The 25517-nt window shown below is 28.6% G+C and overlaps 2 protein-coding genes across 3 annotated transcripts in view; both read right to left on the bottom strand.

Moving 5' to 3' along the window:
* Positions 1–20514, bottom strand: part of LOC117175194 — a 33342-nt gene extending 12828 nt beyond the window's left edge. The window contains exons 1-5 of one of the 2 annotated variants that reach the window (XM_033364823.1): positions 20202–20514; positions 10661–10903; positions 3133–3459; positions 828–935; positions 273–488 (exon numbers count right to left, since the gene is read on the bottom strand). In XM_033364823.1, the coding sequence (XP_033220714.1) occupies positions 273–488; positions 828–935; positions 3133–3459; positions 10661–10903; positions 20202–20378 (1071 nt within the window). In that variant the 5' untranslated portion in view covers positions 20379–20514. The remainder of the gene's footprint in view (positions 1–272; positions 489–827; positions 936–3132; positions 3460–10660; positions 10904–20201) is intronic. The other variant, XM_033364824.1, reaches the window with a different exon arrangement.
* LOC117175193 (transmembrane protein 132E) overlaps positions 1–25517 on the bottom strand; it is a 182679-nt gene that overhangs the window by 115484 nt on the left and 41678 nt on the right. The window lies entirely within an intron of this gene.

Genomic DNA, 25517 nt, shown 5'->3' with positions numbered 1-25517 from the left:
AAAAATCAATGTATTTCCCTTGATTCGAGAAACTTTTTGACTGTTAAGTCTTTTAAATTATCATATTTGTATGTTTTGTCTTTTATTTTAGGCGGTTGTCAAAGGAAATCTAAGATTTTTTCAAACTGAAAGTACTGTAAATTTGCAAAACATTTTTACAAAACATAGCACAAAAATAAAACCGGATGATGAATAAATATTCCATCTCTTTTCTTAGATCCTATCTAAAAAGCTTTTCTTTCATCTCCAACAAATGGAGTTCACTGAATTACCTCGTGAGAAATGCGAGGAGTTTCCGTTACCGGTAAGGGTTCCTGATCACCATTAATAGGTTTGATTTCAGGACTTTGATCTACTCGATCGATAATGGCTACAATTTGAGAATTTTTCTTTTCATCTTCTAAAACTTTTTTTTCTTCCAGTGTGCCCTCATCTTCAGGTTCTCTTTCAACTTCAGGGATATCTGCATCTACGGTCTGATTCTGCACCTAATTTTGAATCGTTAGTATTAAAAGTATTAAAAAAATTATTAATTTTAAAAGCATTAGATGCAAAGTGCTTCAGAGACCCGGAATTCAGGATGAGTAGTCAAATATTTGTCATATGTTTGGCTAGTCCTCTCCAAATTTCAGGACAACAATAGTCCCTCCCTTTTTCAATTCCACCAATTTTTCGGGCCAACTTGATGCAGAATTTTAAGGGATTTAAGGGATTCTTAAGGGATTTTTAAAATTTAAAGAGGAAAAGGGGGATTATGTAAAATAGGGGGGCGGAATGTGATTCCTAAAAACTACAAATCAAAGCAAATTCTGGGGTAATTAAGTTACTGGTTTTCGCAGAAGTTCCAGGTCATCTTCCTCTCCAGAGACTTGAGGAATAACCTCGTCCTTGTCGACCTCTTGAATCGTCTGATCTGCTGCAACTTGGTGATATGACTGTAATATTCCAAGCATGTAGAAAGTGTTTTAGTTACCTCAACTTTGAAAATCGATTATTATTATTATTATTATTCTTGCCATTGTTCCCAGTTCGATTATGGCGAGAAACGAGAGAGGTATCGAAGACCGATTTGAGATTTCTATCTAAGATATATATAAATAGCTATGAATCTTGTGTGGTTTAAAGATAAAATGAATTGATTAGAGCACTATGTTGATTGTTCTTCGAGATTCAAGAAGCAACGAGACTTTGAATTTCAATCTCTCTACTTAATTAGGATTAACTTTTCTAACAATTCTCAGTCCTGAGAATTAAAAGAGAATTAATGAGAGAGAACTAATAAATAAGAACTGTTTTAATTCCAAAGCAGGGCTCAGAATTAAATCTCTTTCTTGCATCTAATTGATTCTGAATTTCCAATTTCCAAGTTTTATATCTTTAAGAAGATACATAGGTAAAATTTTCGATTTTTTTATTCGTTTCATTATTTCACAATCAAATTATTTGGAATCAAATTATTTCAAATTACCGTGAGTGATGCATGCAACCCCCGAAACCGTGGCTAAGCCGAAAGTCGAGTGTAACCGGTTACATGTAAAAAATGAGCCACCCATTTTTTATTGGCCAACAATTTCTAAAGAAAGCAGAAGCATAAATAAACGAATTTAAAATTTTTTTCGAACATAATTTGTGAAATCTTTAAAAAAAATTACATTGTTTAAAATCTTTGTAATGATTTGCAACTTTTAAAATCTGGTATATTTCCCTTTTTGAAACTTTTGAAATATTTGTGAAATATTTTGTGTTCATTTAAAATCATTAAAATATTTGAAATTATTTGAAATCTTTCAAACCTGGTGTGCACGACTTTTCCAAATCGTTGAAATCCTCGAAATTTGTATAAAATGTTCGAAATTTTCGGGAAAATTGATGAAATATTTTTAATCTAGAGTCTTTTTATATTCTGATCAGAGAAGGATTAGATTTGTGTAAACACCCCCCCCCCCCCCCCGCCGCTTTTGTCAAATGTTCACGTTTGGAAACCCTCTGAATCCGAAAAAACGGTTTTCATGAATGTGTCTGTATGTCTGTATTTATGTCTGCCTGTCTGTGAGCCGGATAACTTTTGAAAAAATGAATATATTAGATTGGCCTTTGGTATACTCTTTTAGTGTCGAAAATTCAAGGTCAAGTTTGTTAGCAGGCCTTGAAAATACTTGTAGTACTTGAAAATATGAACATTTACTCCTAATGAGTTTTTTCATAACAACTTTTTGATTTTTTTTGTCTTAAACTAAGAATTCAAATTGTGACGGTACAAAAAATAATGAAAAATAAAAAATTCCATTTTTGGGTCAAACTATGCAAGCTAGGACAAAAGATGATCCTGAATATTCTGAAACTGAATTAGGGTAATGGATACAGTGATTGGCCAGCTTTCACAATGATGGACCACTTCAAAATGATCGAATATTAAGATATACACACTGATAATTGAAACCTAAAATAAATAGAGCGGAGAGTGTTGAGAATAATACTGCACTGTTGATTAAGATTTACTTGTGAGTATTCCTTAATTACGTATATTTTAAGCAAATGGCCAATCATTTGGGGGGGGGGGCATTGTACCCATTGCCCTAACATCGAAATTTCCAAATATGAACAAAAGATAAATTATATCTTGATTAATACAAAACTTTTCAGTATTTCTTCTAAACGAAATGTTTTTTAACAGACTAACTTTAAATACTCTCCGCCTTTCAATAAAATTACTGTTTTCAAAGCATAAAAAACATCAAATTCAAGGTTCTGGTGAAAAGTTCAAGGAGATGTTCAGGTTTTCAAGGTTTCAAAAAAATTCAAGGATAATTAGAGGCTTCCAGGGTTTTCAAGGTCGCTGGATACCCCGAAGATATGGTACTGCTATTTTATGAACTTGGACAAACATTTTCTAGGCACTGGTATTAGCTGAATACTGACATTAAACAATAAAATTGATATGCCAATTAATAAAATGGCAGTATCAACTGATAAAATAGGAGCACCATATCTTACTAACTGAATAGTTGGACAAACTAAGCATTTTTTCAGTGCTCTATATTGAATCTTTTTCTCGAATTTTCAATTTCCCTTGTAATTTCCTTGCTTTAAGTCTTTAAGGATTTAAGTTGAGGTATTTAAACTTAAAAGTACCTCAGTCTCTTCACCTATTTGATCCGCATAACCAAGTGCCAGATCTGAGACAGTTTCTCTGCTAGTTCTCGTTTTTACTTCCGCTTCTTCTACCTGTTCTTTTTCTATTGCTTTAAATTCCTCGTCACCCTCCTCTTCTTCTTTCTCAGCGATCTCGGATGCACTTTCACAGAAGCAAACGTCTGAGGCTTCCGGTTCTCCCGTGCAATTGAGATTTGCGAGATATCCGTAGAGGCTGAGAAACGTTTTCAGTGGTATCATCGCGGATCCGCCCTCAGGCTCCTCCGTCAAGAGTTCGCACACATATACCATCGTCTCAAAAAGGTTCTAAAGCACGACATACAATTTTACGCTTGCACGCTACTTTACTGCGAAAGGATTAATTAGGACATAGAATTTTAGAGCTATTACTCAAGGAATACTGATAGGTGTAAATTTTCACCAACAAAAATTCCTAGTCAGGAGACTTAGAACTATTTTCTGAGAGCAGGAATTTCGCGTGACTGCACAAATGCACGATTTAACTTGCTTTCGGAGTTCTATTATTTTTAAAGAAGGATAAGATATATGAGTTGAGCGAGAAATAAAATCCGTTATCAGTGAATAATTTAATGACAGAAAAAATATATTTAATTACCAGCAGACAATCATAGAAAAAAGTAGTTTTTCGTTTCGAAATCGTAGAAATTTTGACAGGAATCACCTCGGTGAGAAAAATCTTCACGAGCAATTTTACTTTTTTGTAAAAATGTACCAAATTTAACAAAAAAATACAGTTCAAAACAAATAGATTATTTTTGCTTGTATTTTCTTGTAGAAAAGTAAACAAAATTACCAAGAAAGTATAAGTTTCTACAATTAAAAATTTGCATAACTTCTTATTAATATTTGTTTTACTTTGTTGTAAAAATCTATAAAGTATTACAAAAAACTACAGGATTTCACATTTTTTCAATACCGGATCGATGTTTCTACTTGTACTTCAATGTCAATTTTGTAGGACACATAATAATATCATATAAGTTTCTACAAGAAATTACAATTTACAAAAACATTACACTTTTAAATAAATTTTGCTATTATTATGAATTACATTACATTATAGTTGGAATACTGAAAATTGAATAATTAAATTGCATAGTTAATCAAATATAAAGTTCCGCTTGAAACATGATAAACTATTATCAACTAAAAAATAATTTCAAAATAAAAGATTCATAATTAAACGCACTTATTCAATTTAAAATCCTATTAAAATATTGTTTCAATATAAAATATTAAATTTTTTACCCTTTCAATTTAAAAATTTTTAAATGAGCAATTATAAATCAAATATCAAAAACTAAATTTTGAACGTTACAATTTTAAGTGATCTATTTAACAAATTTTCAATATTTAACTGAAATATTTCAATTTTGATGCATAAGGAACAATTGAACCCTCATGAATTTGGAAAAAATTTGAGATAGTTTAAGAGATATTTACAAGTTTTGAAAAGATCCAAATTTAATTTAAAACTGGAAGATTTCAAGAAATGAAAAACTAAATTTATATTATTGAAGATTTCGAAATAAAAGAAGCATTTAAATATCTTTCAAGTTATTAAAAAGATAAAAGAAATTTCTTGAACTTGCTGGGAAAATTTTTAATAACTTTTTATTTTAAAAAATTATGTTTAAAATAATATTTAAAAAGATTGCCAAAATTCAAGACAGTAAAATTATCATTGGATTCCTGGAAAATTTAAAAATAATTTTGGTTTACAAATTTCTAAGAGGATACTTACAAAAATTTCAAAACAAGTTCTTTTCAATTTATAGCATTATAACTTATAGCGTGGATTAATTTATTTATTTAAATCTTTGAACTGTACAATGTATAAAACGAGAAAATTTCAAATTTTGCAGTTTAAATTTTTAAATAACGGATTTTTAATTGAAAAGTTTCAAAAGCTTCCATTTTATACGCGTGAATTATTGAGCGTTTGAATTAAACAAAAGTAAAGCTTTATTCCTAAAAGTTTAAAATTCAAAAGTATTCCACTTCGAGTATTTAAATTTTTTTTACTGCAAATTTTATTTGCAGTCAAAAAGTTGTTCTTTTTCTACCTAGGGTAACAAATATTGAGAACATTACAATGAAATAATATTAAATGACACATACGGTGTCCAATCTTTTGCTATATATTTGAAAAAAGGTCTTTCATTGCTTAATAATTATTGTCTTTCAATATTCTACCATTCCTTTAAAGAAAAAGAACAAACTTGTTAACTGAAAAACCTGTAAATTCCTGTAGATTCTTATAGTTTTATTTCTGTGTAAATTCCTGTAGGACATTAAATTCACAATGAAATACAACAATGTACTATAAAATATAAAATTCGTCCAAACAGTAGAAAAAGTTGTATTTTCCTGTAATCTTGGTTGTAATTTTTTTCTTATTTGCAGATTTCTGTAAAAATGGTTTTAGTTTTTTGTTAATTTTTGTAAAATAATTTCCACCAGGGCACCTAGAGGGATGATTTTTTAAATTATAGACTATTACCTACAGAATATATAAATATATATCTTCTGTTCATTCTTTGACTTTGAATTTTCCAATTCATGAAAATTAAACAAATGTTTCATATTGTGAAAAAATTATAGTAAATTTTGTATATTTACGATTATTACTAGTGAACACAAATATTCATGAATCAGTGGTTTAGAGTCGTGAATATTAATTCAGTTAAATTCTGATTACCCCAAAAATCCTAATGATCCTAAAGTTAATTAAATTCATTTTAAACTTTGAAAATAATTCATTTTCTTGTATGTACCACATTTTCCATAAAATTTAAAAGCTTCAGAGATAATTTTCAGATTTTTTAAATTGCTCCTATAATTATAAGTGAAGAAGAACATTTTTCTTCATAGAAAAATAATAATAAACGTGCAATACATATTTAGGAATTACATCCAATTCTTTTGTCCTAGAAAAATTGTCTCAAAAATGTTTAGTAGAAGATTAGTGTTTCTCCAGTTTCAATTAAGAAATAGTTGTTTGTTTTTCAAATTATTAACACCATCGCAATTTATAAAATAATTAATGATTATTTAAGCTATTTTTCATTTGGACGTTTGTCTACTTACCCACAAAGTATCGAATAAAATTAAATCAAATCTGAACTCACCTGAAACAGAAAAGAACAAATGTTTGTTATTAATAATAGAATATATAGTAAATTAAATATAATCGAAAGAAAAAGAGCTTCTGGTAACGTTGTACACTGTAATCACATTATAATCACTTGCAATCAGAGATACTTTTCATTTTTTTAATTCAAATTTATTTTCAATATAATTTATTACAAAATAGAAAATCTGTAATTGGAATTAAAATTTGTCATTTCTTTTAAAATTATATAATTGCGTAAGGTTTTATTTTAAAATCTTTATATTATGTACACTACCATTTGACATTATCTTTTTTTAATTTTAGTTTAAAATTGTCGAATTTAATTGTTATAATTTGAGGTTTTTACATCTGTATATTTTAAATTTCGTTATTAAATTTTAATATAAAATTATCAGATTTTAATCATTATAATTCGAGATTCTTACATTTTCACGTTTAAAGTTTGAAATTGTTAAATTCTAGATAATTACAATTTTTCATTGTACGAATTTTATAAAGGTAAAATAGACCAATAGTTTTAAATATTCTAATTAAAAATTTTTAATCCAAAAATTTATAACGTTTACAATAATTTTTTTAATTTTTACACGTGTTTGTCTAAAAATGGTTAATTCTTCAAACTCTTAGAGATTTCTAATTAAAAAAAAAATATTTTCAAAAAATTGGTAAAAAATGATAGTAAGAAAATATTCAGTTACAAAAAAGATGTTTTTATTTTGTAAGCTTCAGAATTTTTTATTTAAAAATGGCATATTATTTGAAATAACATGGTTAGCAATATTATTTTGATTTTTAAAATGAAGGAAAAACCATTTTTTCCAGAAATCATATTTTCAGACTGTTCACTCTTACTTGTGCGTTTATTCCCGATTTTACAGTACAAGTGGTTACTTAAGTGTCAGTAAGGGCTCATCCATAAACTACGTTGCCAATTTTTTTATATCCCCCCCCCCCCCGCCCTGAAGTAACACAGCCGAAAATTACTGTAAAAATATATTATAAATATGTAAACTTTAAATTCCAGTAATTAAGGCCATGTAATGAGTGGGTCACGTGACCAGATTTCTACCTTAGCGCCACTTTTTTATTTCCTAACTTATTTTAACACGAAGCTCCACATCGAGTTGAAAATTTAGGATACTAAGTAAGAAGCACGAAGAATGATGGGTCTAGTCCTAAATTTTCATAATTATAAAAAAAGTTTTTCTGTAAACAATTTTTTTTTGCTTTTTTCACAATTATTAAAATTTAGGACAAGACCCACCTTTCTTAGTGCTTTCGATTTATTATCACTTTATTCATAATATATCACTATTATCACACATTTATTATCACAAATTTGCAATTAGATGTGGCGATTCGTGTGAAAATAAGTTAAGAAATAAACAATTTTGCCGTTAAGGTAGGAATCTGGTCACGTGACCTACTCGTCACATGGCCTTGAAAGTCGAAATATATTGCATTTTCGACAAAATAGTTGGATTTTCAAAGAAAAAGATTTTTTAACAAACTAGATGAATTTTAAATCCAAAAGGGCAAATTTTGAACTACAAAGTTAAATTATCGACCTTAAAACATTTAACTTGATCAAAACAATTTCATTTGCAACCTGCAAAGATGCATTTTTAACCAAATAGTCTAATTTTCAAATAAAAAATATTAAGATTCAAACACAAAACAGTTGAATTTTTAAGAAAAAATTACATTTACAAACAAGAATAATGACTTTTCAACCAAAAGACTAAATAGATTAATTTCCAAATAATAAAAATAAATCTTAAAAAAAATGAAACCCTTCAATAGCCCTCCCTTCTATAGCCCTTCCGAGAATTGACGCCGCACCGTAGGTAGGTTTAACAGGAGCTGCGCGGGGACCGCGTTTGTCACTCAGGCGAGCACTCAGGCGTGAACAAACAAAAGCGGAGCGGGCTCTAATGAGTTAGTTCCCACCCACCGTCAGCCCCAAAATCGGCGCTATAGAAGAGTTTCACTGTCGTTCAATTTTCAACTAAAGAAGATTTTTCTACATTAAAAATAAAATCTTTAAATTTTTAGTTTAAGAAATCAATTAAAAAAAAAAGAAGAAAAATTTCGATCAAGCGCACTCAATCAACAAAGAATTTTTAACCCAATAGTTGAATCCTGAACCATAAAGATGCATTTTGAACAAATAAGATTAATTTTCAAACCAAAAACATGAATTTTCTACCCAATAGTTGAATTATAAAACTTACAAAGAATACATTTCTAACAAAAAATTATATAAGTATAATTTATAAATGAAAAAACAATTTTCTAATATTTAAACTAAAAAGATTTTAAACATAAACGTTTTTTTTACCAAAAACGGAACAGTCAATTTTTTAGCATAAAGAATTAATTGACAATACAAAAAAAAAGAATTTCTGACCAGTTGAATTCAACTCCTAAACCAAAAAAATGAATTTTGCACAAAAACTAAACAGACGATTTTTAACTAAAATACATCAATTTTCAACAATATTGTTGAATTTTAAAACCAAAAGGATAAATTATTAACAAAACAATGGAATTTTCAACCCAAAAATATGAATTTTTAACAAAAAGTTAATTTTCTACCACATGCATTAATGGAGAAAAGTAAAGGTTCAAAAACTTTTTTTGAATTTTGAGTGATTTTTCAGAAACTTCTCTCTGTGTGTATGTGTGTGTGTGTGTGTTTATCACCGTGCAACAACCCCGTGGCACGCTTAGGGTAACGCTAATGCCAGCGGTGGTGAAAATCAATTTTTTTCAAGTTTTGGAAGCATTTAAACAAAAAAAGTTTGAAATTTTGAAAACAAAATTTTTGAAATTTTTGTTGTAAATTTTAGCGATATTTGCGAAAAAATATGGAAAAGCTAAACATTTTTTTTATTTTAGCCACGATTAGGACATGTACAAGCGCAAAAAACGTGACCCTTTAATTTATTCAAAAGTTTGTCCGTTTGCAACAAGGAAACGGTTCGTTAGATTGAAATGTAACTTCTCAGGGTTTTTGGGGGTTATTCTACAGTAATAGGCAAACTCAACATTAGTCATTTCATTATGATTTGAAATGTAGCCGTTGCTGTTCTGAAAACCATAAATTACACTGTTTTCCTGTATTTTCAAATTTATAATTTTTGTATCCAAAATCGCGGTAGAATCTTGTAGGACGTTTATTCCAGTTTTCAGAACTGCCCTTAAATTTTCTGTGCGCCCATTGGTTGCTGAGATATCGTCGATCAAAGACAAAAGGGTCCTTTTTTATTTAAAGTTCGATATCTTAGTGAAAATTCTCACACTTCTAGTTAAAATTGCACGGAACACGTAGCTCTGAAATTTTTGTTGCCAAAATATCTCAAATGGATACTTAAAGCTTCAAAATGCCTTTTCCAAGACCTTGATATGACCATTTTTCACTGAGATACAACATTCTGAAAAATCACTAAAAATTCGGAACATTTTTTTGACCCTTTAATTTTTCCATTAGTGTACTTCGATTTCTATAAAAATAGTTGAATTTTTAACAAAATAGTTGAGTTTTCAACAAGAAATTTTAATTTTTAACAAAGAAGATTAATTTTCGACAAAAAAGAAGAATTTGCAACTGGAAAAAATCAATTTTCAACCAAAAATGGAATAGTTTATAAATTTAATAGTTTAGTTTAATTAGTTAAAAAAGTTAATTCCCAACCAAAGATACCAACTTTCCGCAAAAGAGTTCAATTTTCAATCAAAAAGATTAATTTTGAACAAAAATGATTAATCTTCAACAACAAAAAAGAAAAATTTTCAACAAAAGAGTTAATCATTAAACATAGAAGATGATTTTTTAACCAAGAAGATTAATTTCTAAAAATGGAATAGTATTCAACAAAAATAATGAATTTTCAACAAAGCAGTTCATCTTTAAACCAAGTAGTCCAGTTTTTGACCAAACAAATATGAATTTTTCAGAAAATACTTGAATTCTTTCAAAAAAGGAAAAAGAGAAGTCACATTTCAAAAAATTCTCAAACATTGTTAAAATTCATCTTTAGGAAACGTACTAAATATTATCTAAGTTCGTCAAGTTACTTCCAGCCCCCCCCCCCCCTCCATCCTGGTATACTAACCACAGTTTTCAGCGCCAGTGTTCCTTCCTCAAATTGTTAACGTAATTTACGGACGGCTCCTAAGCGTCATGGAAGAATACCAAAGTTTTTGTATTGATTATTCATAAATAAAAGGGAGTGTCCACACGTAACGAGAAAATGCGGCTATTTGTGCCCAAATTTCGGTACACGTAGCCACGACCTTAATAAAAAAGGATCAGAAATAATCATTTGATCAAAGGGAGGTACCAACATTTCCAAGGAGACCGCAGGCTATTGCCAGAAACTGATAAAAATCGCAATCCCGCTCCTTCAGGAACTGCCCAATCGTCGATATCTGATAAAGACTGGCTTCAGAGAAACCGATTTCGTCCCAGCTGCTTAAAAGTGACTTCAAGGTTAACCTTTCGACGTGACCATACTGATTCAGTAGTGCCTTAAGGTATCCAGGGGTGATTCCCGAGGGATGGTCGTAAGGAGGATACTCCAAACGTTCCTTGGGGTTTACAAAAAGTTTCAAAAATTAAACTAGTTGCATGACAAAGTCGAAAAAACTTCAGGAAGTCCATTTTATTTGGAAAAAAATTCCGATTTTTTTCCGACTGACAAAGTTTCATCACGGTCATTGAAACTAAAAAATTGGAACTCTTAAGACTGGAAATTTTTTTATTTTAAGTAATCAAAACTGAACTACAAATTAAATGACTCAAAATGGAACTCCTTTGAATGTTAAAACTTTAAATTGAAAATGAAAAATCTTATTCGGAAATGTTGTATTCAAATGCTCCATAATTTACACGTATACAATTAATCCGCATATATGGTATATCCACATAACAGAGCTACAAAAACTCATTTTCAAAATTCCCTCACAAAATTTTCATTTTCCCCGGCCAATAATATTCAAGGACCAAAATTCTAATCATGTAGTGACATTTTTAATATAGAATCTTTTATTAATGAAATAAAACAATTTGAAACCTAAATCTATAAATCTAACCCAAAAAGTAACTGAAAGCGAATTAATAATGTGTCTAGTGTTTTTCTGAATTTAAAAAAATTCAAAACAAGTCGATTCATAAGACTTCAAAACAATTAAAAAGAATTACAAATAATTCAAATGAATTGGGAAAAATGGTTAAAAACCGAAAAATTCCACTGATTTCAATAAAAATCAAGGCGAATTAGAAAAATTAAAGTGAATTGAAAACAATTCGAATAAACTCATTGAATTCAGTAAGTCTTAAATGAGTTCAGAAAAAATCAAGGAAATTCAAAAGAATTTGATGAGCTGCCTATGAATTCAAGGTGAGCACCCAATGGAAAATGCCTGCGTTGAGCCGTCACAACTGGCGTAGTATTCAGCCAGTGGTCTTGCCAACGTCCAGCCAAATCGTGGCGGACAAGTGCTGGCGCGTTACTGGGTGAATTGGTCAAGTCATATTTTTGAAGGTTAATTTTTTATTTGCATTTATAATACAAAAAACTGCGCACAAGAAAATTACTATGATTTTCGTATTCATAGAAAAATATGTTTAATTTGCTAAAGTAAAAAATAATTGTAGCTTTCTATTTGTAATAATAACACGTAGCGATTATTCGCACAGCGCGCGTTTTCTAATCTTTAAGGACTCTCGACCCCTTGATATAACTTCGAACTGTTATCTTTGTAATAACTGTATAGAAATTAATATGAAAAATAAAGCTAATCTATCCTTTAAGTGATATTATAGTTCACAGACCTTACGCCAGGCACTGGCGCAGTACTCAAAGCCAGTACCGAACATAGTTATCATTCCAAGGTCCTACCAGCACTGGGCCAGTACTGGTGGTAAGTATTGCGCCGACGCTGCTAGTGCTGACGCAGTACTGCGCCAGCAGTAAATTTCCGATTGGGCATAAAAAACGGAATGAATTAAACAAAAACTAGAAAAAAACATTGACGTAAGTAGAATTGAGTGAATTGGAAAAAGTTCAAGTGCATTGGAAAAATTCAAGGGATGTCCAAGGAATGCAAAAGAATTGAAAAGAATTAAAGATAAATTTAAAAAATTCTGGGCGAATTCTAAAAGAATTAAAATATAGGTAGGATTAATTTATTGAATTAAAAGTGACTAAAGTGATCTTTTTATTTCGAAACATTACAAACAGTTATTTTAATTTTAAAAAGCAACTAAAAATTAAGTTAGGAAAGAAAATTTACTAAAAGTGACTGTACGAGAACCCAGATTGTTCTTGACAGTTAATTGAGAAGTGCTTCTTACAGCAATTTCATTAGAATTTACAATTAAATGACGCTAAATAGTAAAAAATTGTTATTTACACTTCTATAAATTGAACAGTAAAACGATTTTTAGATTAAAATGTATAAAACCAAGCTATCATCATTATTAAAAATGTTCTAAATTCAGTACGAAATTTAAAATAAAAAATTCCCCCTTCCACTCATTAAAAATGTTAAAAATAAAAAAAATGGCTCATTCTTATAAGGAAATAAAATTAAAACACTTCCTTCTTCCAATACATGAAAAAAATCGAACATATAAAATTCTTCCCATAAACTCAATAAAAATGTTGAAAAGAAAAAATGACATCCTTCAATGCGGACAAAATAATTAAAATGTCATAACTTCCAACTGAAAGCAATGAACAAAAAAGTCTCTCTTACATTTCGGAAAAAGAATAACCAAATTTCTTCCCTTTCTTTTAAAATGAGAATGATCAATTTCAAACGTTTCTTTATACAAAAGGTGTGTTAAAATATTTTAACCTTTGTTTAAAACGACGCACATAATTTGTAGATTCTTGGCTTTTCTCGTCACCAACTTCCTAAAACTTGCATTATAAGTGCATTATCGTCGCGATTAAAATTAATGCTAAAAATGCATAAGCTATGTAGCATCTATTTTAACTCCAATTGACCCCAGTTAACTTTTTTTGGGTCATTGAGATATTTTGCAGTTTATTTATATACATAGCATTTATATGTCAATCACTGAAGATTTACAGAATTAAAATCGCACTTTCTAAAATCTAGAATATAATAAATTAAATACGGAAAATAGGGCATCTTTTTATAAAAGTAACCAATACAGTTTTTTTATTAGCATTAAATACAATTTCTAAATTAAAACCGAAAAAGGGCCGTTCGAAAATGATATAACGCTATTTTCAGTACTTTTTCCAACCCTCCACTTCGTCTTTAAGTCAAAATTTTTCTACGATTTTATTTGATGAAGGCCTAAATAAAAATATAATCTAAATCAAATTAATGTATACGTACGATATCAATAAAAATATAATTAGAATTAATTGTAGACCAAATAGATGCATTTATAACCACAAAAGAATTAAGTTTAACCATAAACAGTTGAATGTTCAACCGGAAAATATGAAATTAAAAAAAAAACATTTTCAAACAAATAGATAATTTTTAAGTTAATAAGTTAATTTTACTCCAAAAAAGGGAAGTTACGAAATGGTTATGAAAATGATGCATCAACCCAAAAAATGAATTTTTAAGAAAGTAGTTCATCTTTCAAAGTACAAATATTAATTTTCAACGAAAAATATTATAGTTGATAATTTAACCAAAAATCTAAAAAACACGAAGTTGAATAAAAACAATTGAATTCTCAACCAAAACTGAATAATATTTTCAAGCAAACACTTGCATTTTTAAACGAATTTTCAACAAATTACTAAATTTTCAACCAAATTGATCAATTTTCAACTAAAGACCATTAATTTGTAACCAATGATGGAAAAATTAAATTTTAATTCAAAATAAAATACATTCTCATCAACAAAAAAGCTTTACCAAAAACGTTAAATATTGACCCAATAAAGTTTGAACTTTCAACTAAGGAAATTAATTTGCAACCCAAAAAAGATGGATTCTTAATGAAAAATTGAATAGTTCAATTTTCAACTGAGAGTTGAATAGTGAATAAAAAACGATGTTTCAGCTATCTAATTAAATCTTTAACCAAATAATAGAGTTTTTAACGAGAAGAGATAAATTCTTAACAAAATATATAATAGTAGACTTTTCAATTAATGCAATTAATCTTCAACGTAAAATATAGTTGGATTTCCTTAATGCGTTCTATTAATTCAGTTCAGTTCAGATTCAAGCGAGAAAATGAGAAAAAGGGTGAATTTCTTGATAAACAGGGAAAAATGAGGAATTATTAAAAAAAAAAGGGTGAAGAGGGGAATAGAAGAAAGAGTGTGAAATCTGTATTTACATGTTTTAATTGGAAAATAAAATCACTAATTTTAATTTCATCAATTTTCAAAACATTCTTAAAATTAAATTTGTTCTGCAAAAAAATTCCTTTTTTAGAATCACTCGCATTATTTTTCCAGGTGTTCCGTATTAATACAAGTTAAATTACCATCTCTCTGATTATAATACAGATTTAAAAATTTAGTATAAAATGTTTTTTTTATTCATAGCCCCATCTATTTTGAAAAGGCGTTAATAATTTCTGTTATTTGATGAGTTAACTTAGGTCGATTGTCTTGTTTTTTATTTTTACGCTGGGTGAAAAGATATCTCTATACTGATCGGGTTACCAGGTAATAATACAGATTCCTAGTAAAATTAAAAACATACTTATTCGCATTTATATTTTCATTTTGTGATTCACAAATCATCACAAAACCTGTTAACTTCACACTCCCTAGCACTGTGACGTAATTTTAGAACAGCCCCAAAATCAATTGATTCAGTGAGATCGAAAAGTTTGTTTTTACGAGTAATTATACTAATAAGTAGATTTGAGTATGATTTTTTGGTAGGTCTTACGGTCTTCAATTATTAAAATAATAAAACGAAATGAGATTTTTATGAGGCTTTCCTATTATATGTTTTTTGTAAATTTTAATACTAAAATACTAAAACATCTGTGATCCGCCAAACATGTGTTATTCAACGAGTTTCAAACTAGATACACAGACTTTTTTCTGCTTAATTACAAGGGAGGCAAAATAAACTTTGAGAGAACAATGGATTCCGCGCGAGGGACACTGGTGGCTCCAAAGTTTCTATAATTCTGCTTCTAAAACTTTTAATCATAAGATATAATTATGCTGCTGAAATCGCACGACGATAAAATCCATGCCTATAAAATATTATTCTGATAAATTTGAGCCCTGCTCTCTATATCCCATTAACTGAAGTTCGACTATATGCAAATTAGACTGCATTTAGATGATTCAACCCAAAATTAATTTAGATTATTATAATTTGCGGACAATTCCACTGTCATTAGCGAAGTGCGCTTGTTTAATAATGATTGATAATCAAGAAGAATTCAGTTATTATTATTCAGATTATGAAATTTCAAAATGAATCAATGTTGAGCTTGTTGAGGGAATGCAGACAAGGAGCGTAAAAGAAGTTAAATAGGGACATTTTTCACGAAAAAAAAGAGGAAATATTGAACATTTATTTGAAAATGTACAAAAGAAACAATCTTTTATACGCTTGAAGTTCAGAACGTTCAAATGAAACAAATTATTTTACTGCTGACTTTTAAACAAGAAACAGTGCTAAAATACTAATTTATTTATTTTAAAAATTACTAATTGCAAAGAGAACTTATAGTGCGTTATTTTGGATCATATTTTGGATAAAATAGAACAGGGAAAAAACAATTCTGTCATTTAAACGTTCAGAACTTCAGGTACTTCAATCTGTTTAGAAGATATCTTATATTTTTATATAATGTTAAATGATTTTTCAATTATTTCTGACATTAATGAATTTCTTTTAAAATATAAATATAAAAGAATTCTAAAATAAACATTTGTAAATTTTTTATTGGTAAGATTTAGAAATAGAATTTGAGAATGCTGAACGTAGTTCAGAAACTTGGAGTATTCAATTTTTTAAAGTATTTAACTTTGTACATTTCAATTAAGAAGTGTTCCCCTTCTAAATTATTATTTTTAAAAATGAAAAACTTATCAAATTAGGTATCATATACTATGGAATTTAATATGAAACAAATTGTCAACGAAATAGTTAATTTTTCTACCAATATAATAAAATAATTGAATTTTCAATCTGTAATTATGAATTTTCAACCAAATGGTCGAATTTGTAGAAAAAAAGCAATTTTCAACGAAAAATAAAAGTTAATTTTTAAGGTAAAAATATTAATTTTCAACCAAAAAAGACGAATTTTCGATCAAATTGTTCATTTTTCAACCAAAATGATGAATCCCCCCCCCCCACCTCCCACAAATAATTTTTTTAACATAGTAGTTCAACATTCAACCAGAAAGTTCAATATTCAATCAGAAAACATAAATTTTCAACACAAATTTCGATAGTTGATATTTCAAACAAAAAAAGATTTTAATAATAAATAAAAAATAGCTAAATTGAAATAAAAATACGAACTTTCAAGAAAATAAGTAGATCATTAACAAAAATAGGTTAATTTGCAACAAAAATAGGTTAATTTGCAACAAAAAGTTGAATTTTCAAATAAACAAAATTAATTTTTTACCACAAGAGATGAATATTTAACAAAAGGGTCGTGTTTTTAAGCAAAAAAGTCAAATCTAATAATAATTGAATTTTAGTGGCATTAGATGAATTTCTGTTTAAAAAAATATTATTTTCAACCAAACCGTTGTATTTACAACCAAATAGTTCCATTAAAAACAAAGGAGACGAATTTTCAACCCAAAAATATGAATTTTCAACAAAATGGTCGAATTTTTAACTAAAAAGGTCATTATACTGAACCGGAAACAGTTGCATTTTTAACCAAATTGTTGATATTTAAAACAAAGAAACAAGAACTTTTAACACAAAGCGAAGAATTTTCTATAAAAACTATTTTTTTTTTTTCAAAGGACTAGTTTTAGGCACTTGAAACTCGTTGCACTTACATATTTATATTTGTGGTACTATATGCTGTTTTTTACCTTACTTATTTGTAAGTAATTATTTTAAGTGCTTCAATATTGTACAAGTTCATTTTATTATTTCCATTACTAATAATAAATTAATTATGCCAGTTTGAATTAGAATCGAGCTATTACGCGGCAGCGTAATTTTGAATATATAATATAGAATAATTTCGTGATGCAATACGAACAATGGTTACAATAATTCTTATGTACATTTAATAGTTTCAGAGAATTTCCCGGGTAATTTTTACTTTTTTTAAAGTTTGTATATTTAAAGAGAAAGGGCGAAGTTTTTCGAGAATAGATGAAAAAGGGGGGATTTAAAAAAGGGGAGAACGCAGGGGGGAGAAAAAAACTGTGATCCCTGGGAATTTAATATTAAAATTTAGATAGTAAATTGGAATCCCATGTCTACTAACTTGAAATGCACTCAATAATAACTTTTAATGAAGAACTAAGACCAGGAATCCCTAGGGAAACGGTCATAACAGAACCATATATTTTTAGCCAGCAAGAATATGCGCGTTAGTATCTGGTGAAAGCCACCCCTACAATAATTGATTTTTTGTTCCGCTCGTTAAGCCCTATTCAATGTGACAGATTTCATTTCCTGGGTGAGATTAAAATGGCCATTCGGCTTTTCATTGCAATCCCCACGGGGGAAATGTTACAAATGACTCACTGATGTACCATTTTGCAACATTTTTCTGCCCTTAAATTATCTTTATAAATATTTAACTAGAGCTGAGATTAGATTTTAGTTTCATCATAAATTCAACATTTCAAGATTTTCTTTCGTTCTAGAAAGTAGTTTCAAATTTTAATCTTCAGTTTTTATTTAAAAATTCCTAGATATAAAAAAAATTTCAAAAACAAAAAAACTTTTACTGCTTCTAATAGTAGAAACTTTTAGAGGGCTTAAAAATGTACAAGTTTCCATTTTAAATTCAACAACTATTCGTTTTCTTTAGAGTTATTTTTCATTATTTTGATGATGACACTGTAAAGTGTGAAATGATTAGTAGATTTGAATATTTAATTTGAACTTCGAATTTGTTATGGGTGCAAATGTGAAAATAAAAAATGCTTTAATAGAATTTCTACATAAATTCTAAAAAAAACGCCCTAAGTATTCCAGGATTTTCCCTACACCTTTTTGAAGCATTACAGAATACTTAAATAACCCCTTTAATTTTCCACCTGCGAATGGGTAAATTGTGATTGATTAAATTTAGTAAACATTTTAATTAAAAAATTCAATTCAATTTTAAACGCTTTAAAATTTCAAGTAGTAACATTGCACTTTCAAGAAAAAATATGAATTTGCAGCTAAAAAGATTAATTTTCTACAAAAAAGGAGATTTTTCCACAATATAGTTTAATTTTCAGTAAAAACAGTTTACTTTTCAACCAAAAAGTTGCATTTTGAACCAAAAGAAGATTGAATTTGCAAAAAAACAAATATTTTTCAGTTTAAAAAGAAACAAAATTTCCAACAAAAAGTGGAAATTTCAAACCCAAAAGACAAGTTATCTATAAAATAGTTGAAATTTTGATTAAAAAAATACAAGCTTTTAATAAAAAGTTATTTTTTAAACCAAACAGTTTAAATTTCAACCAAGGAGTTGAATTCTCAACCAAAGATAGAATTTTCAACCAAATAGTTAAAATTTCAAGCTAAAAGACGAATTTTCAACCCGTTAAAATTGTCACATGAAAATAAGAATCTTTTACAAATAAAGTCGTTTTAAATGAAATAGACGAATTTTTAATCCAAAAATATGAATTTTCAACTAATAAAGGATACATTTTCAACTAAAAATGAAATTCTTTAACTTTAAGATAAAAAAATTAATCTTTAACAAACAAAAGAAACTAATTTCCAACCAACTGATTTCTCTTTCGAAATAAAAAAATGAATTTTCTACATAATAGTAGAAATTTTAACACAAAAATGTAAAATTACAAAAATTATAATTTTCAATAAAATAGTTGATTTATCAAAAAATAGTTAAATTTTCAACGAGAACAGATTACTTTTTAACCAAACAAATGTATTTTCATCCCGAAAATATGAATTTTCAACTTATAATAAAAGATACATTTTTAAACAAAAATGGAATTCTTAAATTTTCAGACAAAAAAAGGAATTTTCAAACAAAAAAAAATTTCACCAGTTAATTTAAATTTCAAGCAAAAAATTCGAATTTTCTACAGTATACTTGACATTTTGACCATAGAATATGCAATTTTAAATAAAAAGTACATTTAAATAGTTGAATTTACCAAACATATTTGTGGTTGATTATGAACCAATCTATTCAGATGATTACATTTTCCAAATATGAATAGAAATAATAAAAAAAAATCATAATTTTTAAAGATGGCTAATATTTAAAAACATAATTTGTACAAAATAGAAATAAAAATATTTGTTTCGACAAATTGAAGTAAAAATTGTTTGGCCTCAATTAAGAGAACTCTTAAAAATATTTTGTATTGTGAATTTTTTTATGCTCTTATTTTGGTTCATAAAAATATCCATAAGACAGCATATTTCATTTAAATCTTATATCTAAAAAACATATAGCTAATTAACTTAATATTGCAATATTTAAAACAAATTTAAGCACGGTAAAAAAACTCCCTAACTGTTCAACTAAAAATTTAAAAAGAATTTAGATTTGAAAGAACGAAATTTTGAAACATTGAAAGCATATAGCTAATAACCACAATTTTATATTTAAAGAACAGTAATCAATTAATAAACGTCGAAAGTTAAAAATTGGAAACAAAAATATCAGATTAGTAAATTGTAATGGTAAATTAGAACTTAATTTTGTAATTTGGATACAACAAACTTTAACAGGTGGAATATTTTCATCAGCCAGAGCTCGAAAATAAGCAGATGTCCATCTGAGTAAATCGTATGGTTGAGTTCGAACTGCAGCTTTTGCATAAAGTTTCAAAATGTAGGGAAAATTCACGGGTATGTTTATCTGCTCAGCGCAGTACATGTGCTCCACCGGATCAAGCATTTTAATATTTCCGGTATTTGAGAGATATAAGAGTTGCTAGTATGCTTGAAAAACGAATGGGACAAATCGAGAGTTGTAAAAGAGTCCACGTTCGTCAAGCTCTGTTGACAGTAACTTTCGAGGTTAAATAGAGAGGTGAGTAATTGTCAATGTCAAGGCTACGTCTACTACGCTGACTCGCTTTTTCAGTTATCAATCTGATGAATGAACCTTCTTTTTTTTATCATTTTTTCCATTCAAAAATTAAATATATTTATGACTTATGATAAACTACGAATTTCAATTCAGGATTGTTACAGAAGTCAGATTTTAAAAACTTCAGGACAAACATTTGATTGCAAATTTTAATTTAAATAAATTTCAAAGCACTTTACTGTCACCAATAAGATTTCCAGAAGAGTTATTTTTATTTACAGAAAGATATTTCAAAAAACCTCAAATTGATATGTTTTTTAAAAATTGGAATATCTCTTGAAATCATTAATGTACTTGAAGTTCTAAACTTTCAAATAAACGAAATTTTCACTGGTGACTTTATACACTAAACAAAATGCTAAAATGTTTTTTAGTTTATATTGGCAATGATACATAATTAAAACTTAATTATAATGCATATTCAAAATTGTAGTTAAAAACAACATTTATGAATAAAATAGAATTGTGAAAAAATATTTCGTTTATTTCAACGTCTTGGGCTTTAAGTACATAAATAATGAACAGTTTTTTTTAAATCCTTGTGTTAATTTAAACATTAAATCTAAATAAATTAGAATTGCAACCCTAATTTCGGCCCTAGGGTCAAATTTGGTGCAGAAAAGTCGTTGTGTGAGATACATATTTTTTCTCTTTTGCGACACTATTGAATGGCTTATGTTAGACTTTCTTTCATCTAAAACTCTAAACAGAATGAAAAATAAATTAAATTTAATAATAAAATCTTGTACAAACTAAGATATATTCTAATAGAAAAATGTTTTATTTAAACAAGAACAATAATATCTTTACTTGAATTCTTTTCAAATTCAAAGGATTTATATTTTTAACCATTTTCAAAAGTGACATTTTTCCAATTCCATCTTTTATCAAATTTTATCATTCTCTTTTTAATCTAAAAATTCAAAACCTATATTATTTAACGAGTAGAAATCATTACAGCTTTAATCTTTTTAGACTTAATTGGAAAAAAAATTAATCCGTGAAGTATCACAGTTGAGCGATTTTATCTATAAACGCTTTATACTCCGAATACTTTTTAATTGCCTGTTTTCAATTTAAATTTAATCCGAAGAGCTTTGAAACGGTTGAATAAAAAAAAATTGATCAGTCTTTTAATTTTTTCAACTACCTTTCAACATGAGTTTGAAAAGCCTTTTCAATCAAAGGGTAAAATTCGCTTGAAATATTTATCAATTTTACTGTTTTATAATTAGAATCGCATGAAATTTTGATTCATCCAAATATAAAATTCTTTTAAGATCGAATACATAAAAATTAGAATGTTTTTGCAACTTTTAATTCTTCCTACCGTTTTTCAAGCTTCTAAATCCAGGGTGTCTATTCAAATTCTGAAAAAATTCAAGTATTGAATAATATTTAAATAACCTTTTAATTATCCGCATATGGATGTTTAAATTGCAATTAACTAAATTGGAATATATCTACTTTATACTGTCATATTTCAAAATCAAATAATAGTGATAATAATTTCAAAGTAAAATAATCCATTAGTGGTATCAATTAAAATAAGCAATTTTTTGCAAAAACTGGTTTGAGAGACACGTACATATATATATATATATATATTGTTTTAATTCTGTCAAAAATATCGGTTAATTATTTGATTAAGAATCAAACAATTGACATATTCAGAAGTAAAGCAATTCATGAAAAACGGTAATTAGAATAAAATAAAGAACTTTATTGCCAAAATGGGCTTGTAGACGTATTAATACTATTTTATAATTAAATAAATAAATGAAAATAAACACACAAAAAATCCATTTGTTAATTTCTTGCTAAAATCCATGAATTTGATTAATAAATAAAACAAATTTTTGATTATCATACATTTAATTTTACAAATAAAATATACAGTTATTTCATTTATTATTAAATTTTTTTTATTTCAGCACGCTTATAAAAATTCCCTAACTTTTTCCCCTGACTTTCACTAGCCAACAAAATTCCATAAAACCCCCAGGTTTTCTAACCTAAAATTGGATGCTTAAAAGTTTGGAAACTTTTTTAAATTTAAATTGATCAAAAAGTAAATGCATTTTATAAATTTATCATTTATTTTGTATGCTCAAGCTTATTTTGGATGCCAACCTTGGATTTTTCCATACTTGTAAATTAGGATTACTTTGAAACTTGAAATCCCTTTAAACAGCATTATTTAATTGAATGTATCCCAATTTTAATTGACTAATATATAGATTCTATCTTTATAAAATTATAAAAAACGTAGAAAATTATTTTGAAACTTTTTATTTGAAAAAAATGTAGAGAAAAATTATATTGTCTTTTGTTTAGAAATGTCTAGTGAAATATAAGTTATATCGTTTTTATAGCTTTATGTAGTACATTTCTTATACAGGTAGCACCTAAGTGAAAGCACTCCACTTTATATTTATGATGTGACAAGTTGGTATCGGGAAAATATTTTGGCACAGAACCAAGTTAAAATATCGTCAAAAAGGGAAAGATGTCTATTAGAGTACGTCAGATAAATTCCATTTCAAGAGATGGAGCTTTATAAAAATAAAGCTACTTAATATAACACGATACTCTCCTGGCAATTAAATTCAAACAATAAAACATTCCAGCAATGTCGATTTAAAACGACACCACTATTTATAAATATAAATATATAAAACTCTATTTGAAAATAATCTAAAATACTGACCTAAATTGTATAAATCTGAAATCATATATTTTAATTATTTAATTTTAGATATATTTTATCCGTCAATGATAAAGATATTATTAATAGAGGAAGTATTAATTATTATCTAAGTTATATTGTATAATAAAGCGAGAATATTCAACTTAAAATAAAATACTTAAATTTTCGATAAAAAAAAAATGTTCAGTGAAATAAAATTTCAACGAAATAATTAAGTTTTTAACCAAACAGATGGATTTTCAATCAAGCATATTATATTTATGTAAAAAAGATTTATTTTTGACAGAAAATGGAAGTTAAATTTTTAATTAAACAAATTAATTTTTAATAAAAAAGTAAAATTTAGAATAAAACACACTGATTTTCAACCAAATACTTGATTTTTTAAAGGAATTTTTAACCTAATAGTTCAAAAACAGTTGAATTCAAACAAAGAAGAAGACTTTTCAAGAATATAATTGAATCCTCAATGACACATTCCCTGACTTTTCCAAACCAGTTTTAAATTCCCTGACTTTTCTTGATTATCTGGAATTCCATAACAAATGGCAACCCTGATATAAGGATACAATAAAATAAAATAATATTGGGACAATTGAATTATCAGAAGGAATAAATTATATGCACTCGATTTGTACTGAAATATAGCATGTCAATATCTCCCTTTTGGTTTCTCCATAGAACGCTGTAATCATAGAATCTGTAATTATAGTTTAACGCTCCGTTAGATATAAGCACGAAATAATACTATGGAACTTCAGATTTCTATATCGTCTTTTAAATATATTTGTAATTTGTATCTCTTTTCAATTTTTATTTCTCTTTGATGAATTCTGCAGGCTTCAGACTTAAAAGTTCAACTATATGAAATTGTTAATTTCGTGTTTCATACATTCATTTTTTATTTTAAATCCTTACTATACTAAAATTATTCAAATTTATAAGCTTGAAAATACACCACACTTTCGCTTTCAGTCCAGTGTCGGGGGTTGCCTTCAAATAACCTTGGACAATGAAAATGGATTCAATGCGATGGATCGGCGTGATCTCGCGGCCTTTGGGTGAACGGAGCGACTGAATCACGACTTGCTAGAGTGCTACAATGCGAGTGTGGCCCCTCAAAGGGGTTACATCGCACGGCTGCATGCTCTGTGGAGCGAGAAACACCGGAGCTATCGCAATTTTCGCAGCAAAGTCTCCGAAACCAAGCTGAACTGCTCCGAAAAAGGGGCTATGTGAGCGGAACGCCTACTCTAACACAGCTAGAACAAGCCGGCAACAAAGAAAGAGAGGCGACACTAAGACCAACCGCGGGCAGGCATCCAATAGAGAAAGAGCGATGCTTTATGACCCGGAGAAATATCAACACCAAGGTTTCTCTCGAGCCTAAAGATCTGGCTGAAATGGATGACGAGCTTCATGGACATTTTTCCGGAGAATCCGACCTTGCCATAAAGATAGGCTGGGCAAGACAGTACGCGTCTCGCATTCAGTGTGTGCTTCACTACATCACATCTGGCAGGAATTTCGCCGCCAAGGTTCGAAAGTTCGCGCGCGAACTCCGGACACGTTATCACACACTTAACAGGTCAAAGCTGCTGACCATCAGGCAGCATATTGTTGAAAGAATACGGATACTATCTGACGCTAAGAGAAGTCTAGAGCGGAGGGAGAGGTATGTCAGAGAAAATCAACAGTTTCTCTCTGACCCATCTCGACTCTTCCAAGACCCTCCAGTTACTGTCGAACACCCACCCAAGCCAGAGGAGGTCGAAGTATTTTGGAGAGAAGTTTACGAAGTTCAGCATAGACTGGACGAAGACTCAGAAAATATAAATAGCTTCAGGGAGTTATGCGTTGCCCTCATAACACCTGATAAAGAATGCCCACCCATCACTACCGAGCAGGTGAAAAAAGTAATAAGAGGGATGAAGAACTATTCCGCAACGGAACCAGATTGTATCAAAACCTTCTGGTGGATGAAGTTTTCTTCAACCCATCAACATTTGGCCCGTATTTTCACCTCATATTTGAAGTCGGAAGAGCCGATTCCGGAGTGGTTGGTGGAAGGGCGCACAATGCTCCTGCCGCAAATAGGCAACTTAGCTGACCCGAAGAATTACAGGCCAATCACTTGACTGAACACACTTTATAAGATATTCACAGCTATCCTAAATGATAGGATTGTTCGGGCAATTGAACCTGTGTGGCAAGAAATGTATGAACAACGAGGC

The sequence above is a fragment of the Belonocnema kinseyi genome, chromosome 6 (assembly GCF_010883055.1).
Source record: "Belonocnema kinseyi isolate 2016_QV_RU_SX_M_011 chromosome 6, B_treatae_v1, whole genome shotgun sequence".
Classification (NCBI taxonomy): domain Eukaryota; kingdom Metazoa; phylum Arthropoda; class Insecta; order Hymenoptera; family Cynipidae; genus Belonocnema; species Belonocnema kinseyi.
The sequence above is the reverse complement of the archived record's forward strand: the minus strand, read 5'-3'. Positions and strand labels throughout refer to the sequence as shown.